General features: G+C 41.2%; 1 protein-coding gene across 1 annotated transcript; it reads left to right on the forward strand.

The window, feature by feature from the left end:
* Positions 1 to 395: 395 nt before the first annotated feature.
* On the forward strand, positions 396 to 19,762 carry slc17a6b (solute carrier family 17 member 6b). Its single transcript, XM_049595697.1, has 12 exons — positions 396 to 1,051; positions 2,562 to 2,817; positions 3,720 to 3,838; positions 5,636 to 5,750; positions 7,084 to 7,171; positions 8,471 to 8,557; positions 9,095 to 9,237; positions 9,409 to 9,558; positions 11,566 to 11,698; positions 12,085 to 12,195; positions 14,993 to 15,120; positions 18,799 to 19,762. The coding sequence occupies exons 1-12, from the start codon at positions 990 to 992 to the stop codon at positions 19,138 to 19,140; spliced, it is 1,734 nt and encodes a 577-aa protein (XP_049451654.1). The 5' UTR covers positions 396 to 989; the 3' UTR covers positions 19,141 to 19,762.
* The last annotated feature ends 513 nt before the right edge of the window (positions 19,763 to 20,275 follow it).

Here is a 20,275-nt window from a genome sequence, read left to right on the forward strand (position 1 = left end):
TGTGGCTGTCGGGGGGGATGAAAGTAGGCTTGAATTATTGATGGATTCCTACGTTGAGCAGAGGAGCTTGTTGGAGGGGGGAATCCACTCCTGCTCATTTGGTTTCCATAGCACCGCCCTCAGGAGAGCTGCAGCTCTCATACACGGGGTTGACTGTCCTTGTTTTTGTTTTTTAAAATATATATTTTTACGCATATAAACGCCAAATTAAAAAAAAACGAAAGAATCGAAATATTTAAAGTTGTGTTATTTGTCACATTATTCAGGCTGCGACATACAGTGAAGACTTGAGCTATGAAAACATTTCCCCCTCTTCCCCCAGTGTTTTATGGACTGACTAACATAGACAGACTCATATATATGCATTAGCATGTTATATTTGACTCAGGCCTTCATGTGTGCAGAGCAGCTGGCCAGATGTTGGACGCGGAGCTGCTGTCGCTGACCTCGGTGCTGAACACGACGTCAGATGAACCTGCGCGCACCACAGGAGACACGATACAGCCTCACTCCCTCTTTGATTTATTGAAGCTACTCTAAACACCCACTTTTGCTTTCTAAACTTTGATCTTTTTTATTTTTCCGTCCCTACTCTTTCTCTCACACACATACACACTCTCTGTTTTTTTTTTAACTCCGGACAAATCCACAACAGATGCACAACGCTGGCTATCAATTTCACTCCTTTTCGTTTTCCGTCGTGATGGCACTTGGCGCGGCTACTGTACGCCAGGCAGGAGATGAGCTGGTGGTGGATGAAGGCGCACAGATCGTTTGATTCCTCCTCCTTTTTTCTCGCTTTAGCGCTTTCATTGTGAAAATTAGACTCGTCTTCTGGACCGTCGCCTCCCCTGGACTCAGATTTATCACAACTTGTGTTTGTTGTTTTCCTCGCAGCCGCTGCAGTCGGCCATCCTGCGCCGTAACATGACGATTAAGCAGTAGAAATAAAAACAGTGAGAAACAGGCCCTACACATAGAAACTGGATATGGCATCCGTGAGGACGAAAGCCACGGAATTTGCGGGGAAGACCCTGGGTCATATGTACAGGTAAGGACAGGCATTTTCTTTTCTTTCTTTCTTTTTTTTTCTCCATCTTGATTTGCGCGCGTGCCAAATTTCCTCGCGGGAAAGTGTGATTATTTTGCATGCTTGATGTTAAACCAGACACGAGTCAGGGAGGCGTGGAGGTCCTGCAGGTCACCCAAAACTGTTTTACAACTTACTGGGATCTGTAGTCACGCCTCTAGAAGTGAGAAGAAAATTATGCAATCAAATGCGTGTGTGAGTGTGTGTGTGTGTGTGTGTGTGTGTGTGTGTGGTGACAGCAGGAGGGGGTTTGGATGAACCTAGATGCCACTGGATGGAAGCGTGCACGCACTCAGTTGGTCCTGATGCAGGGGCCTGTGCGTGAATCTCATTAGCAGACAGGTTATACAGGACGTGCAGGCCACGCGCGATTTGTGTGTGTGTGTGTGTGTGGGGGGGGGGGGGGTCGCCCTTCATAATTTATAATGCATTTCATATTATCCTTTTACACCAGTGAGGCACGCACAATGATAACCGTGCTGCGTGTCGTATTATTTTAAAAAGCATCACGTTTTCACAAGTGGTTTCTCTCTCAGACATCTCCAGCTATATTTAGATGATTCCCCTGTGTCCTTCAGAAATTTGGGGGCATTCCTGTGCTTTGTTTATCACAATCACAGGTAGAAATACAGTGAAACCACGTGCGTATTTATTGCAGCTCTGCAGAGGTTTAATTTTTGTGATTTTTCCTAAAACGCAGCTGTGTATTTTCTCTGAGGCCTCTGATTCCTGTGCATCAATTTGCATTTTATTCGATTATTTTGGCGTCATCATTAATTAGCTCTGGTGCTTTCCATCCATTTGGAGACACGTGTATTTTAATGTTTCGATTCAGAATCCTGGTTTTGGATTTGTGGCTACTGAATGTGACTTTCCTGGTAAATAAAAAAATAAAAAATAAAAGGAGGAGACTTTGAGGAATGCCCACAGACGTGTGTGTGTCTGCAGGCTGGAGCTGCTGCTCGGTCCCGTGAATGCTAATGAGTGTGAAAGTGAGCGGGGCTGCTGCAATGCGGTACAGTCAGGGACATGTTCGCGTGGTTTGGGCTCCACAGGCGAACTTTGTTTGCTTTTTTCCTTATCATATTATTGCCATAGACACAAACACAGCAGGAGGTGTTTGCTTTTAAACTGCTGCTCATGTCTTATAGCTTGAACCTCACATGTGATGCTCCTTATAGTGGAGGAGGAGAATACAGTATGGAGGCCTCTCCTCCTGTGCATTCATTTTATTGTGGGGATTCAGGGAGAGCTGGCTTCTGCTTTTTCATCACTGACACACCAAAACAATCTCACACAGACACACAAACTACCCAATCCTTAATGAAATATTCACACAAATAGAGAAATAAAAAATGTCCTCCTTAGAAATATGTTCCACTACAGGACTGATTTTTGGAGTGCATCATCTTGTGTGATAATATTTAATCAGGGGGTGCAGCTTGCTATAGTCACTGTCCTCACCTTGCAGGGTGATAGAGAGGAAACAGAAAACCGGGGAGGTGATCGAGCTGACGGAGGATGGGCGGCCCCGGGAGGCCGCGGAGAAGAAAGCCCCGCTGTGCGACTGCAAGTGCTTCGGTCTGCCCCGCCGCTACATCATCGCCATCATGAGCGGCCTGGGCTTCTGCATCTCCTTCGGTATCCGGTGTAACCTGGGCGTGGCCATAGTGGGCATGGTCAACAACAGCACCATCCACCAGAACGGCAAGATCATCATCAAAGAGGTGTGGCGACATGCTGACGTCAAAAACAACGTAGACTGCATGCCTCGAAACACCTGACTGATATTTTAACAGAATAAGAAAGACAGAAAGAGGAACATTAATTCCTCTACAACACAAGCCACAGAATAATAAGGCCTTCTGTCATATTAATAATAATAAATAAAACCCCTTTAATCAGCCCCCAGTAATCATTGATGAGCTTTTTTATTTAAATTAAATTGGATATTTGTGCGTAAAATCCTTTAACATGCCTACAATATTTTAAAACGTTCCCAAATCAATAATGCGCCACAGACATGGAACTGTTTTATAATGGCAGCCAGCTTTTAAAGCTTTTATAACATCATCTTTAGGTATTATGTGATGCCGTTTTAAAAGCATATCATGCATATCTGCTGCTTAAAAAGCTGAATTCATGTTGACGTCATTCTGAAATACACATTTCCTCCATGGAGTTTATTTGCGTAAAAGATAAATAAACCAAAAGATACATATATTTAAAAAAAAATATGTCACATTAAATGAATTTACAGAAGGTTGTTTATATATATAAATCTCAGTTTAGGTGAAATTGATGCCTAATTTTGTGCTTTTGCGTTCCAGCCAAATATTAACCAAATAATTTAATCACAAATTTACCTCCACACATGTTCTCAGTGCTTTTTGTTTGCCAGTGCAGGACACACCAATGATTTTAGTGCACAGATCAATGTCTTGTGATCGAAATAAAGCGTTGCAGGCCTTTAATAAACAGGCCTGGCTTTGGATCAGTGCATCCAGAGAATATTGTTTCGTTTGTTTCTTGCTTTATAGTCTAAAAATGTTCATCAGAGGTTATTAAATACTGCTCAACTTCAGTGTTTTTTACCTTACGGGTTTTGTTTTTCCATATTGCCTCCCAGAAAGCCAAGTTCAACTGGGATCCAGAGACAGTGGGAATGATCCACGGATCTTTTTTCTGGGGCTACATCGTTACACAAATCCCGGGAGGATACATATCCTCCAGGCTGGCAGCGAACAGGTAGGCGGCACTCCCCGTGAATCACCATAAATACAACACACTCGGCTGATGAATCATTATGGTATTCAAAAAAAAAAATCATATGTGGGCCAATTAAACGAAATGACTGAACAGTTGGCGTGACTCTCTCTCTTCCTCTCACTCTCACTCTCCATTGTTTGTTATTTTTAAAATACGTAGGAAACGAAAATGAACACATGGGCACTGGAATAAATTCAGACAATAAAAAAACGCAGCCAAGGCCTGAAATTAGAAATTAAAAAAACATGGCGTCATTCTTGCTTGAATTATGAATTGGATGAAGAATCCACAGTCACAGGCTGAGTGTCAGTGCATGAAGGCAGCAGTAGCAGCAGACAGTCAGCTGCTCTGAAGTGATGCAGAGCTGCAGGGAGGGCACCGGGCTGGCAGGCCTGCAGCTCCTGGTGTCAGGGCTCTCTGCCACCTGTTAATGAGCTCCCTGGGGGGAGCCGGGTCTAATCTGTCGCTCTCTCAGGGCATGGAGACCAGACCCTGTCTTCACGCCAAAGGCTTTAATTCACATGAGCACTGCCAAAGCGTCACCATGATTATTACAAACACTATAGGCTATAATATTATAATATAAAAGATGCTGGTTTTTATTGATTGCGTGTTGATATGCAGGTTGCCATGGATATAAAATGCTAATTGTGTCATTATTGGTGACACCACTGTAAAGGCAAAAAGGTTCCGCTTAAAATCGCTTTAGGTTTTGACAATAAAAGTCGAACAAAAAAGCCAAATATTGACAAAATGGCTACTAATTATTATACTTATTGTTATTTAAAGGCAGCTAAAATTATAGTTCTATACATACAGATTAATTTTAATGTTTGACTGCTGCTCTTTGTCTTGATGTTTTTATTTCCCTTTTATTGTCTGCTCCTCGTCCCGTTGATTGACACGAGCGTGTAATCGAATCAATTGGTCTCGTGCCCAACAGTAGTCTCGCCCGGATTAGGGCTTGCCCCCCGCGTGCACATGAGAGGGGCGGGAAAACGTGACATAAATGAGAAATAGCACGGTGGTAATGGACGGCCTGGCCCTCCCTGCGCGAGATCTCACCTGCTCAGCTGCTCCCTCGCGCTAAGAAACGATGTTAAAGAAAATGTTTCCATCAAAAGAATAGAAAGAATTTTGTTTATTTTTCAACAACCCTAAAACATGAGCTTTTTGACTAGTCACAGCCTCATTTGGTTAAATGATTAGCAAAGACAGGCCTACACAAATGAAAAAAAAAATCTAGTGATGATAAATCTTCTTTAATTCAATGTCAAATTAAAATTAAATGTCACTCTGCATGAAAAACACATTTATTGAAACAGGAGCCCAGCATAAGTAATAATGGTTGCTAGGCGACACACTGTGCTGGTGTGACGGAGCGGTGCTCCTGGAAATTTTTATTTCCGTGACGCCAGAAGAGCGCGTGAGGCGCAGGACCAATCAGAGCAGAGCTGCGTGCTCTTATTGGCAGCAATAAATAATCATAATCTTAAATGTTTTTCAAATGTGGCACATTTCTGTTCTGTCCAAACGCAGATTGAGACAAAGAGACGTTTAATGGCCTTTTATGTGGCCTAAAATATGAAGCAGTGTTTTTCCATGAGAGATTATTTGTAATTAAAAAATCTTGAGGCCAATATTATTTTCCTCCTAAACAAAACAAAGGCATATTTCACCTGCTGTGATAATTCATTGCTCTACTCCTTACATTCAGTTCAGCTGCCATATATATATATAAAATGCTGTTTTTAAAATGCATGTTATTATTTTCAGGGTATTTGGTGCAGCCATTGTGCTAACCTCGACTCTCAACATGTTCATTCCCTCGGCTGCCCGAGTCCACTATGGGTGTGTCATCTTTGTCAGGATATTACAAGGGTTGGTGGAGGTAAGATCATGTTGTCATCTAAATATTTAAATCTTTATGTCTTTTAATGAAAATCCTGGATGGGTTTTTCCACAAATAAGAGCCTGCATTAACAGAACATAAAAGCTACACATGTGTTGTGAGTTCCTGTTATCATGGCTGTCACTATCTGAGGATTTGCAACCCAAGTGGGCTTCCTGCACATGACACTCCCTCAGAAAGCAGAGAAAAAGACTGTAACATGCACAGGATATTCAGACAGGAAATGTGAGAGGAGCTGTATTGATCCAGTCCACTACAACTGAGTGTTTGTGGGATAGTCCAGCTTCCTATTATGCTGGCACACTTTGTATCCTGGATACACAACAACAAAGTGCTGGTTTACAGAGAGATGCAAAGCAAAATGCTGACAGACAAACGCACATCAATCCTCTGGCTTTATAGTGAAAAATGACACCCAGGTATCCGCCTGCTGTGTTGCTGATGGTGACGAAATTTGTCTGTTATAGTGCAAAATACATGCATACATTATGTTTTAACACAGGAGGATGTCTGGCTGAGGGTTCATTTTTTTTTGGACAAATGGTATCAAATACTTTGTCATGATGGCAGATAAGTAGCCTTGAATCACACACCATGCTGCAACGCATCTTTATTAAAAGCTAAATGACAGATATGATCAATTGTGTGTCAAATAATCAAAAGCAATCTATGTTACAACACACTGGACTGCTCTCCTAAGAAAGTCCGTGCAGACTGTATTTTACGTCAGCACAATTTGTTCAAATTAGTAACTGATGAACATTTAATAGCTGCAGGGCTGCTTTGCTCCATGAACAGCTCATCAGCTCCTCTTTTCTCGTGGCACCGTAGCAATTTGCTCATAGTAATTACAAGGGTGAAAATGTTAATTTTTGTTGGTTATTAAATCAGACATCTGTTGGTTTAGATTTGTATCTAAAAGGGTATTCCCTCACTGTTAAACTCAAATAATCCAGAATTTAAAACATTAAAACATTATAGTGTTTAAAATGGGTGTAGAAAATGGTTTTGTTTCTATTCATATATGGATTTTGAGATTATTATTTACTGAAACAACACTGTGTTGGATCCATCAAAAATAGGTACAAACCAATGCTTATAATTTGTTTACTGCACAAACTTAAACATTTACCAAAATGCCAAAAATGGCTGACATGGAGCGTAGACTACTTTCATACATTTCCCCAAAAAATGGATCAGGAGGCCTAAAAATAATGAGCTAAAGAACATGGAGTCCCATTCTGCTGCTAACTGGTTTTACATGTTTCTTCATCATGAGTTAACACAGATTGTTGGTGTGTGTTGTGTTTAGGGAGTGACCTACCCGGCCTGTCATGGCATCTGGAGTAAGTGGGCTCCTCCGCTGGAAAGGAGTCGTCTGGCCACCCTGTCGTTCTGTGGTAAATACTTCTTTCTTAATTTCTCCTATTGGCATTTATACATTTGGTTCAGAAGTGATGTACTGCATTTTACTGAATTACACAAAGGGATACTTTGCTGATTTTAAGCCATCTTTATATCAGAACATTGTGGTAGTTTGTGTAAATGGCATGTGATAAACTTCCCTACGTCATACTAGTGCCCAGATCTCCGAGCTCATCCCCCAGTGAAAATCATTTTGCGTCATCCAATGAATGATCCAACAGATTTTTGCTCGATCTTGCCATTTGTATAATAATAGAGTGATGCAGGAATGAGGCCTAAGACCCAGAAATGAGTTGCTTCCCTTATTTTAAAGTATTTGTGTCTTGTAAATGGGGTTTTAGATTAGATGCCTGAAATAATGTCTGCTTAAAAGAGTTTTACATTTTGTTCCATGGCATAAAATACATCTGGAAATACCCTACTTGTAAATTTTTAAGCATTTAGCTGTCTTAAAAGATTTGGTTGCTAACAAGTGGTTATATGAGACTACAAAACATCATCACGCCAACCACGATATTACAGCCTTGTTATGGTGGCAACGTTGAAGTCATGTGACCATAGTGTAGTTCCTTTACAGCATAACGCTAGCTTTTTTCCAAGCTGGCTTCCAAACCCATAAATGTGGTGGTCATTTGTGAAAATTATCTTGCTGAACAAAATGTGTAAGTATCATAAACCTTTGTTTGCTACAGAGCTTATTTTCTGCAAGAATCCAAAATTCAATGGAAGAATCCTGTCGGCTTTTTTGAAAAGGGAACCTAATTTCCGCATCGGCCTACAAACAAACGTCATCCCTGCAGCACTCTATAGGCTCTTGTTCAAACTACAGATTGTACTCATGCTTTTTGTGTACCTGCAACCACAAACACAAGAAGTATAAAAGTGGATCAAGAGAGAGACCTGCCCCTCCGATCAAACAGTTAAACTACACTGCAATTTCGAATATAACCCAAGATTGTGTTGCTATTTTGCCTATTTCTGGCCTAAAATGTTTTGGAAACATATTTTTTACTTACTGTTAAACTATAATTCGAGATTGTCTAGCCTCGAATTACATCACCCACCAACTGGAGCCTTTATTGGTCCAGTGCAGCGCAGTGCATTTTGGTAGTTGTAGATTTTCTACCTCTGGAGCAAAAGCAAATGCTGCAACCCTTTTTCTCTGTTTTCTCTGGTCAGGTAGCACCAATTTCAAAATGTGAAGAGACCATCTTTCCAGCAGCGAAATACCTCCTAAAGTAGTCTGACTTATCCCTTGTCTCACTGTCTGTCAGGCTCTTATGCTGGGGCTGTGATAGCGATGCCTCTGGCTGGGATCCTGGTTCAGTATTCAGGCTGGTCCTCGGTGTTCTATGTCTATGGTAAGATTGATCGATGATGCATGTGATATGTGTGTGTGTGTGTGTGTGTGTGTGTGTGTGTGTGTGTGTGTGTGTGTGTATGTCATTGCACAAGTGAATTTGAGATGAGGTGAAATTCTGTGGTGACTTAATGACACCAAAGAGTGGATATATGTGTGGAAATCTGTTTGGCTGAAGTGTTTTTAAGCTTGGTTGAAAGCTCGAGAGTTTAACACTCAGAGAGTCCAGTGAAAGTCAAATGGATTTATCCAGGCAGACTGCGTATTGATTTCCTCCCCCCCGATGTTTTGGTGTGTCAATAAATAACCCCCCATGTTTCTCTCTTGACTGGATACAGTTAGCTTTCCTGTCTGGGTTTTATTCTCTCAGGCATTTTGGAGGGATCAGACTGCCAAACGCTGTGTGTGTGTGTGTGTGTGTGTGTGTGTGTGTGTGTGTGTGTGTGTGTGTGTACCTACTGCTGAGGTCAAAATTAGCTGCAGTACTTCATCTGTAATTATCTAAAGTTCTAACATGTAATCTATCTGTGATATGCAGGATGCTTCGGCATTTTCTGGTATATGTTCTGGATCTTTGTGTCTTATGAGAGCCCTGCTGTACATCCAACCATCACTGATGAGGAACGCTGCTACATTGAGGAGAGCATTGGAGAGAGCGCCAAGCTGGCCGGTCCTGCTGAGGTAAGGACAACAATAAATATAATTTACACAGCACAGCACTCTTTGTCTTCAGTTCTTTGTGTTGTAGAGGGCATTATAAGTACCAACACAACACCAAGCTTTCACTAGCCATCACCTATCAAACATGTATTATCATGTGTAAAATTAATCTTATGTGATGATCTGTTCCAGAAATTCAAGACCCCCTGGAGGAAGTTCTTCACCTCTATGCCTGTCTATGCAATCATCGTGGCCAACTTCTGCAGGAGCTGGACGTTTTACCTGCTGCTGATTAGCCAGCCTGCATACTTTGAGGAAGTCTTTGGCTTTGAGATAAGCAAGGTGAGCTCACAGTGCACGTCACTGGACAAGTGACAAAGATGGAGCATGAATTGAGTGATCAAAGTAATGGACTCAAATGCGATGGAAAAAAACAACAGCAGTGCCAGATGTTTTAGAGTTGAGCGTGTGATACTTTGTTCCTGGAATGATTCAATATCAAAATCAATGTCAGTGCAACTGGTGGCCTGCTGGTCTCTCTCATGTACTGATACGTTATATAACAACAAAGGCCACAAATGATTGTCAGAGTGACTGCTATCACAAAGTCTTTGATACTGATTTTTAAGGAGTAAAAAGGCAGGTAAGTAGCCACAGAATAAATTATTAATATGCAATAAAATAAAAGGAATGTAGCTGTAGTTGTAACTGCAACATAATTAACATTATTCTAATTTTTATGGTATAAAAGGTCCAGTGTGTAAGATTCAGGGAGATTTAGTGGCATCTAGTGGTGAGGTTTGCAGATTGCAACCAGCTGAAATTTCTCCTGGTTAGATTTTTATCAGTGTTTATTGTTCAGGAGGTTTTTTATATGGAGCTGAATTATCTGCAGAGGTCTCCTCCTCTTCAAAACAAATGGATCAGGTCATTTAAACCAGTAAAAACACTGAATTTAAAGCAGTTTCTCATTACAAAGCAGTGTTTATCTGACGCTGTTTGGCTTGTCACGGACAATCTGCTTTCCCAGCACCTGCAAATATGCGCTCACCTTATTTCTGATCCACATATTCAGAAGGTTTTGACTGGGAGCTGAATTATCTGCAGATGTGTCTTCCTCTCCAAAACAAACAGACCCAGCAATTCAAACTAGTAAAAACCCTGATTTAAGTAATTTAATAAGTGCTTTTCTGACACTCTCATCGCGGAGGGGCTGCTAACTACAGTGGCTGACATGACAACAGGAATGGTCCTATCTAGAGCCAGTGTTTGGTTGGTCCATTCTTGGCTACTGTAGAAACATGACAGTGCAACATGGCAGACTCTGTAAACAAGGACCTGCTCCATATGTAGATATAAATGACTCATTCTAAGAAAAAGAAAACACAACAATTCTTATTAATACACTAAAGAAACAACACATTCTCAGTCCGACCTTGTCACATATTGATGTTTGGTCATGGACTTTCTACATCCACATACAATGTGAAAGGTACCCTGGGTGCGTTGGTAGTTAATGTTCTGGGACCTCATGTCAAATTTTGCCTGTTAGGTGTTTTGTCTTCTTTCAAAATAAACTTCGGTTTTCACAGGAAATTCAACGCTTAAATACAGTCTCTTTCAAAATAAGCCAACAAATGCATGTGGTTAGGTTTAGCAAAAAAGAACAGAGTTTGGCTTTAGAATCTTACAGGACGTGAACACCTCTCTCACGGGTCAAAGTCTTTGTTTGTTTGACCCATCCACCACCTCGCACACCCACCCCACTTGGACTTACGGCACCTTAACTTTTGACCTTGTCCCATCGCGTTCCCCCTCTGACACTGCCGGGCGCTGTTAAACTATAACAGCAACCTTTTTTTGTTGGTTTCTGACGCCGCAAGTCACTGCCCAAGTGCCGGATTTCAATGACTTTGAAGTGAGACTAGGCTCAAAGAAAACTTATATTCCACTTCTGTCAGTATATCCCCCTAAATCCTATATACTGGACCTTTTAAATATTCAGTGACTAAATAAAAAAACAATCAAAGTTAAAGTTTAGGTAAGTTATTATTAACTGAAACACAAAAATCAGAAACTCAGCTAATCTCTCCTTATTCATTGTACGATGCACTACATTTACCCTCTATGTAAATGTGTCCACTGTAGTGCTCCCAGAAATTCAGACAATGGAACAGACAAATCAGTGTCCATGGCAACAATCCCACAATGCAATTCACCGCATCTTAAAGATGAAAAAAAAATGTCATTGGCAGTGATGATACTTAATAATAATGTTTTCCTCATGAATTTATTGTGCTATTCTAATTTACTTAGCTGATTTGTTTTATTGTCTGCACGTGGTTGTAGGTTGGCATACTGTCTGCCCTGCCACATTTGGTGATGACTATCATCGTGCCCATCGGCGGCCAGCTGGCCGACTACCTACGCAGCAAGAACATCCTGTCGACTACCACTGTCAGGAAAATCATGAACTGTGGAGGTGAGAAGTCTGAACTGAGGATGAAATATCACTTTCCGCACCTCGCTCTGCACAGCCACCGGGTGCTACTTTCATGGTGTTAGATCCATACTGCTCTTTTTTTCTGGCTGCTCTACACGGCCAGAGAGATGGTTGTGTTTATATTTTTGTAAAATCTATCTGTTCAATACTTAGTTGACTCGCTGATTGTGACTGTGCATTGATTTCATATCTGTCACTTATGTAATTGAGTGCAGGCCATGTATCATGCTTAATTCAGTTGGCACTGCGATGACCAACAGCCCACGGGCTTTGTGTGTTTCTGTGTGTGTGTGTGTGTGTGTGTGTGTGTGTGTGTGTGTGTGTGTGTGTGTGTGTGTGTGTGACCTGCTGTCTGTCTCTGTCAGGATTTGGCATGGAGGCCACATTGCTGCTGGTGGTAGGATATTCCCACAGCAAAGGGGTGGCCATCTCCTTCCTGGTGCTGGCAGTGGGCTTCAGTGGATTTGCTATATCAGGTTAGTACAAGTAAAACACACTTTGTGCTCAATTACAATGTTCTCATGTAGTGTGGCTTTGTATAGTTTTCACAGTATAAGAACCGATGGATTTGGGGAGTCTAAGAGAATGCTAATAAGCCGCATTGGTAAAGGGTATATATTCACAACAACAGCTGTTCATGTAGCTGTACTGTTACATACATCCTTAATGTACAGTTACGTAATTAGCAAAAAGTTAAGAAGGTTCAGTTTAGGAAAAGAAACTTGGCAAGGGCATACCTTAAAATGCCCCAGAGTTCACTCAAAGTTCACACAGTTCCAAACACACATCTCCAGGGGTAAGTCCTTGGTGAAGGTCTGTGTTACCAAACTTACCTCTTAACAAGAGCGCTGAGGACTTTGTCCTTGTTCACTCCTGTCACTGCATTGGTTGTGTGATCGCAGCCTTTCAAAATACATGGAATATGTACAAATTTGGGGGCATAGCTTTTTGTAAGGAAAATTGTTTATAAGAATAGCCTGAATAAAACGAAATCCTAAAATATCAGTACAGATGATGTTATGGACAAGGATACACTTAACAGTGTTTCGACTGACTCGGATATTCAGGCATATTTATTTGAGCCATGCAGCAAAGAGAGATCGAAGCTGCGGTTGCGTGAGATGTGCAAGAGGTTATGGCCAGCAGGGACCCTCCAGAACCTGAGCTACCAATAGTGGTAGTCAAATTGCCCAACAGAAATGTAATCACTCGGCTGCAATGAATTTCAGCCTAGGCTGTTTTTGTTGGACACTGTTGCCAAATGCCAACCCAGAGACACTCCCTGTGTGTGTGTAACTATGCATGAAAGTTTTGCTCCCCACTTGGACGAAACTGTTTCAAGGTATTGAGGATAAACTGGAAAAGACAACCAAGACCAGCAAGGCCAAGAGGGCAGATGGCCATTGAGTGAGGACTTTTGTCACCTTACACTACAAAGTAATAGCTATGGGCTAAGGTGGTAATACAAAGGAACATTGCGCTCCATGAGCAGAACTCACCTTTCTCAGTCAACATAGCATGCACAGGAATTTCTGCCTCAGTTGACTACATTTACCATCAACACTGATTGGACATCCAAATAAAAAGTGGCAAGATGACACTGTTGGGAAATAAGCGTGTTTGCTTACTTGCTGAGCGTTAGATGAGAAGCTACACGCAGAAGGTTAGGGTAGCTTGGCATCAAGATAGGAAAAAGTTATCTCTCTCCAAAGGTAACAAAATCTACCTACCAGCATCTCTAAAGCACATAAATTAACATGTTATTGCTCCTTTATTTATATAATACAAAACCATCCATCCATTTTCAACCGCTTATCCAAAGCCGGGTTGCAGGGGCAGCAGGCTGAGCTCTCCAAGGCCAGACAAGATATGTAATACTCTCACTCATGAACAAGACCCCAAGAACTCCCTCACTTGGGGCAGTAACTTACTCCCAATCTGGAGGGGGCAATCCGCCATTTTCTGGTGGAGAGCCATGGCCTTAGACTTGAAGCTGCTGGCTCTCATCCCGACCGCTTTACACTCAGCTGCAAACCGCCCCAGTGCATCCTGGAGGTCACGGTGTAATGAAGCCAACAGAACCACATCATCTGCAAAAGGCAGAGATGCACTTCTGAGGTCACCACTCCAGACCTCTTCCACCGCCCGGCTACGCCTTGAGATCAAAACCCAAGTGTTATAATGACAAGTTGTGGGCTTATGGGAAGTTAAATGTTGGACTGTTTATTAGCTAAGAGCAGTGATCTTAGACAGAATCAGGCTAGCTGTTTCCCACTGTTTCCAGTCTTTATGCTAAGCTAAGCTAACTGTCTCCTGGCAGTAGCTTCATATACACTCAAAAAATATGACAGTGGTATCAATCTTACCATCTTTCTCTTAGCAATGATCAGCTACTCTATATCTGAGATGCTGCATCATTGTAGTTGTTCTTTATTTGGTAATTTAGTCATTCTTATTTGACCACTGTCTCTTGTCTCAAGCACAGAATTTTAAATGATGATCCAAATTGTGTTGCCTTGTTAAGGATTCTGTACAATCTGAGCATGTGGACATGGTGAACATGAACCTAAACTAGATCTCTTTGATGATAACATTGGGTAGTTGGGAAATGTGTAAACATCCCAAACAGTGGTTTGTGTGCAGCTCTTTGGTAATATGATGTTGCATATACATGTAGAACAGTGTTATCCTTTAAATTGTATTTTCAACACCCAAAGAACTCCAACGCTGAGCTCAATCACCATCATATTTTAGATGTTATTTGTAACACATTTTCACTGACTGGCAAAATGAACCCTTTCAGCTTTATTCAATCATTCATTCAACAGATCTTTTCATGTTTATGCTCAGAAGATGCAGAAAGCTGTGACTGTGTGCAAAATCAGTTTCTTGCCTGTTGTTCTTGAGCTTTCTCCTGGAGTGTTTAATAATTCAGTGCTAGCTGTCTCGGGGGATTTGCCAGGCAGGCAGTGTGAGGCAGATCGCGAGGATACTTACTCATTCAGCCAGTCAGAGTGGGGGAGGAGGAGGATGTGTGGCGAGTTGCTGCCTATTTCTGCAACAAGATGGTCACCATTTGTGCTGCTTTTATCTACAACTGTGTCCTGCTTCTGTTGCTTTTACTACTTGTTACATACTGTGATAGTGTCTGCCTCAATTTGGCCTTTAAATCTGGTTGTCTGGTGATGTCATAATTCACAACTGTAAGATTTATCAACAATATGTTCATTTTATGTTTTCTTTTTTCTTTTTTTCTTTTTTTTGCTCCATCAGGCTTTAATGTCAATCACTTGGACATCGCTCCACGCTACGCCAGTATCTTAATGGGAATCTCTAATGGTGTGGGTACCCTGTCTGGGATGGTGTGCCCACTGATTGTTGGTACCATGACAAAGAACAAGGTAAGGGCTTCAAACATGGCAGTAATAAAGATCTTCTCATTTCATGTGCAGTGGCAGTGCCAAGGAACAGCTGTGAGGTCCATGGCCACCCTCATACAATCGTTAGGCCCCCTACCGGCCCCTGCTTGTATAATATGGGGGGCCTCTGTGTGGTGTTTTTAAACTTGAGCACTTGTTCCCAGTAAATGTTTTGTTCCTTATGATCAATGTACTCTGGCATGTTAAAGCTGTATATTTGTCTTTTTAAGGAAAAGAACAACCAGCCTGTTTGAAGGACAATGAATTACCGAACACATGTATAAACAGATACATCACACAATAAAACAGGACTGTCAAAATGTTAACTGTACCAGCATTAGTCTGTTCACATCAGATAATTAATAACATTAACTGTGAAATAAGAAACCAAAGAATATTAGTATGCAACTCCTTAATACTCTTTATGACATAGTTTTAACTAGCTCACATAGGCTAATACAACAGCACAATAGAATTCCTGAAATTCAGTTATGGCTTTTGGTTTTGATTTGCCACTCCAAGACTACATTATGGAATATATCTGGGAATTTCTGTTGAAGTGTGCAGAAAGGCATAAGGACCCAGATAAGTCAGCAACCCTTTAAAGGTATAGAGTGCCCCAGGAATGAGTCCTAATACTTGGAAATGGTTCCCTCGTCTCAGAGTCAGTAGCCCTTTTTGAATAGGAATTGTGCAAATTTGCAGGAAAGTCCAATCAGTCTTCTTTCAGCATTGGCAGTATAAAAACAAAATCGGGGAGTGCAGCAAAATGCCACCTACCTACTTTTGTTTATACAGAATGTGCCTTTTTTGGGGCATTGGGGGGCGTGAGCAAGTAACAAAATGTGTAGCTCAGCGTGTGACGTAACCAGTGACATGGGAGGGAAGCCGCGGCTGGTCAGTCCTTCTGCGATTCTCTCATAAGTTGGCCGATTCTTCACCGCTCGCGTCATCTGACGGTTAATGGCCTCTTCTTTTGCGAGGGCAAGGAGGGCGCGCAATTCCTTGTCTCCCCAGTTGCTCATCTTTACAGTGTTTGCTTTTCCCTCTTGCTACTAGCTGCTCGCTAATTCCTGCTATCAGCTGTTTCCTGTTTATCCACTGCCAGTGGCTTGCACGTGTGGCGTCATCAAAAGCTCCTCCCACATTCTTCAACAGCCCCTCCCGTTGCGAAAGCCCGCCTTGGTCTGTTTAAACTAAAAGGGTTCTGCCAATATGACGGAAAATTGGGCACCTCGGATCAACTCGCCAATCTGGCTCTGTGTGTCTAAACGCTCCCAGCTTGCCGGCAAAACGGCCCAACATTTCCGGAAAATCTGGCCATGTAAAAGGGGCTAATGGCGTTTTTGGTTAGATGCCTGAAATAAGGTCTGTGGTTAACACAGCCTTGAGAGACTTTTACTTTTTGTTCTACAACATAAAATACAAAAGTAAAAACCTAACTTTGAAGCTTCTATGTCAACACATTCTCACTCAGACTTCGTCACATATCAGCGTTTGGTCATGTAATTTCTACATCCAGATACGATGTGCAAGGCTCCCTGGGTGCGTTGGTTGGGATGCCGTGTCAAGTTCTGCCTGTTACATGCATTGTCTGTTTTTAAAAAATTCTCAAAATACTCAAAATTTACCATTTACATAAAGTCTCTTTCAAAATAAATGCACTACATCAGTACAACACCGCAAATTGACATTTTTTCCTTCAACAAAAAACGTCTGTGATTATGTTTTGCCAAACAGACAGACGTAGTTGGGTTTAGGAAAAAAGAACAGGGCTTGGCTTTACAATCTAATGGGAAGTGAACACCTGCCTCCTGGGTGACAGTCCTTGGTTGCTACCAACAAGTGGCTGTATGAGACTACACATTGTCATCCCGCCATGCCGAACATGGTTTTACAGTCTTGTTGTTGTGGTGGCAATGTTGAAGTCATATGACCATAGTGTAGTTCGTTGCCTAACGTTACCATTTCACTTCTGGGGATTGCATTTGGGCTTCTAAAATCATAAAAGTAGTGTTTATTTGTGAAGATGATCTTGCTGAACAAAATGTGTAAGTGTCATAAACATTTGCATACCACAGAGCCTATTTTCTGCAATAATCCAAAATCCTATGGAAAAATCCCATAGGATTTTTTGACACACGAACCAGGGCAATGTTAACTTGTGCGTCAGCCTATACAGAAATGGCATCCCTGGGGCTCTCTATACTTTGCAGGAATTGACCGTTTGCCAGTGAAACTTCCAAATCCCAAATTGTCTCACGTGCTATTTTTACATTTTTTTCAGTGCTGTCAGTGGTTTTCATAGCTCCCTCAGTGCGTGCTGTGGTCTGGCACCTAGTCACTTTTATAAAGTCCCAAACCTCACCTGACTGCTGTGCCAAGGAACATCCCGACCATAGCAAAATAAGAAGAAAATATGGGCAGGGGGTCTTTGTCAGCACCTCACATTTTTAGTGGGACATAGGTGATTGGGAGGGATTACTTTTGTATGAGTCTATACACTGGTTGTTGTTTTTTTTAGGGGAATCCTCCATAGCGTACCTTCAGTACCCCTATTTAGCATTTATATAGTTTAACCCCTAACCCTGAACAGTACATTATATACAGTACATTTGTCATTAATTATTTAGAGCACACTGTAATGTAGCTCTAAGCACATATACAGTAAGTGTGTATTAATGTATATGTCAACAACTGTAACTCCTCCTTTGAGATTTCTCAAGGCTGTAGGCTGAGGTAAAACAAACAGACGATGAATGACAACATATAAAACATAGTTGTAAGGCAGGAGAAGTTATGATTGGTGGCAAATATTGTAAATTAAAAAGGACTTTATAGCTGACTACACTGTAGTGTGTTGTAAATGATTCACTAAATGTTTATATACTGCTTATAAATGCTAAATATGGAGGGTTAAAGTGAAGTGTTACCAAGAGGTCCAATCAATAAAAGTATGTTTTTGTTCATTTGTCATTTTCTGTGTTGAATATATTAGATTAGAAAGGTATTTAAAAGAGTTTATAACGAGTCAAGCATCATGACTTTGGAACATGATGTACTAATAATAAAATATCGGACAAGATAAAGTGACAGATAAGATTAAATGGTAGGACAGATGATGTACTTGTCTCCCTTATAATCTTACTTTATTGGTATTTGGACAGTAAATATATGAAAGGATATATGTGTCATATATATTCTGTATCAGCTTATTCCATCTCTTTATTGAAGTTACTGTATTTAATGTTCATACTAGGTCAAATACTCAAACCTCACACTTATAAAGTACACATTTCCCCCCTAAAACTTCACCAACAAGGCTGCACAACATCACAAATAGAGTTTTATTCATTTACAAAGGCTAAATCATTTCTTTAAACTGTGGACACTGTTAGCAAATATCACATTTGTTGGCGAATATTTTCAGCTGGTGAGAACTTGCAACAGCAGGATGGCGTACAGTATGTTTATGGTAATGAAGAAACATGTTAACCAATGTGTTTTTAAAAAACTTTTGGTCAACAATGTCTCCCACACACATAAAAATCTATTAATTTTTGGTTTTAGTCATTTTTTACAATAAGACAACATGAAATAATGTCCAGACTTTTCTTTTAAGTGGTTAAAGATGACTTTTTGTTTCTTTTCCCTCTTCAGACTCGAGAGGAGTGGCAATATGTGTTCCTGATCGCCTCCTTGGTGCATTATGGGGGTGTGATCTTCTACGGGATCTTTGCTTCGGGAGAAAAACAGCCGTGGGCCGACCCAGAACTGACCAGCGAGGAGAAGTGCGGCTTCATAGACGAGGACGAGCTGGCAGAAGAGACGGGCGACATCACTCAAAGTTACGGTGCCTTTGGAGCTCAGCCCAAGTCGTACGGTGCGACCACGCAGGTGAACGGAGGCTGGGCTTCAGGGTGGGAGAAGACAGAGGAGTACGTCCAGGAGGAGGCGCAGGCAGGAGGCTACGGCTACAGGCAGGATGAGGGATACTCCTAGACCAAACACGCATTCGCCGACACATGAGTAGACTTATTTTCCTGAGTGTGCATCAGTTTAGTCATAAAAATATCGACAAACGAGAAAAACTACAATCCATTGTTGTATTGTTTGCACAAATTCTAAAAGAAAAAAACCTAACAAAGTATCAACGTAATGTAAAAATGACTAAAATGTGTAAAAAAATACAAGGATATTCGATTAATAGAGGTGTAACATATCAAATTGGCAGTCTGTAAATGTATTATTATGCATATTGATAATAGATATATTCATTTGGAGTGCAATTGTGTGTAAATGTGGACATTTTCATCCCATCAGCCAAGGCTTCCTGGCCAATCTGAAGCCTGTAGGGTTACATAGAAGCTGCCCATGAGAACCAAACCCCTTATTTATCAAACTAACTGTTACAGTACAACGTCCTAGAAGCCAGCCATTACAATGTATAGATATGTCACTGCACAGCGTCGTCAACAGAAACTAGACACTCTGTCGATATAGATTGTACTGTATCTCTCCTGAATGCACTCAGAGTAGTGTGTCGTCTTAATGCACAATATGATGGTCTTTTTGTTTTCTTATCACTGGCTTCTGTGTGTGTGTGTGTGTGTGTGTGTGTGTGTGTGTGTGTGTGTGTGTGTGTGTGTGTGTGTGTGTGTGTGTGTGTGTGTGTGTGTAAAAGTCCTTAACATGTGAGTGACCTGGTGTAGAGATCTGAGCGGTATATAATGACCTGTGATGACCGTTTGGTTGCAGTTGCATATAAGGTAAAACATGCCTGTCTAATGTTTGCTATATGTGATCCATTTTGTAACTCGGTACCTCTGCAGTCGAACGTTTGAGTTTAGCGTTTTCAACCCGTCACATCTCAGCAGTGTAGTGCAGGAGTAAAGCCATTCTCATTATTGTACTCACCATAACTGTCAAAAGTCTAGTTGCACCAATGCGCTACTGAAAGATTTGTCTTAGATAAATACATATATGACAGAGAAATCTAGAGATAAGAGTTTATAGATTAATTTAGACCAAGAGATTCATGGTCATACACGACCTTATGAAGGGTTTGTGCAATGCAAAGACGTAGCAAGTACAGACTAGCCAAAATCAGTATGAGATTGTTAATATATTAGAGCAG

The sequence above is a fragment of the Epinephelus fuscoguttatus genome, linkage group LG2 (genome assembly GCF_011397635.1).
Source record: "Epinephelus fuscoguttatus linkage group LG2, E.fuscoguttatus.final_Chr_v1".
Lineage (NCBI taxonomy): Eukaryota > Metazoa > Chordata > Actinopteri > Perciformes > Serranidae > Epinephelus > Epinephelus fuscoguttatus.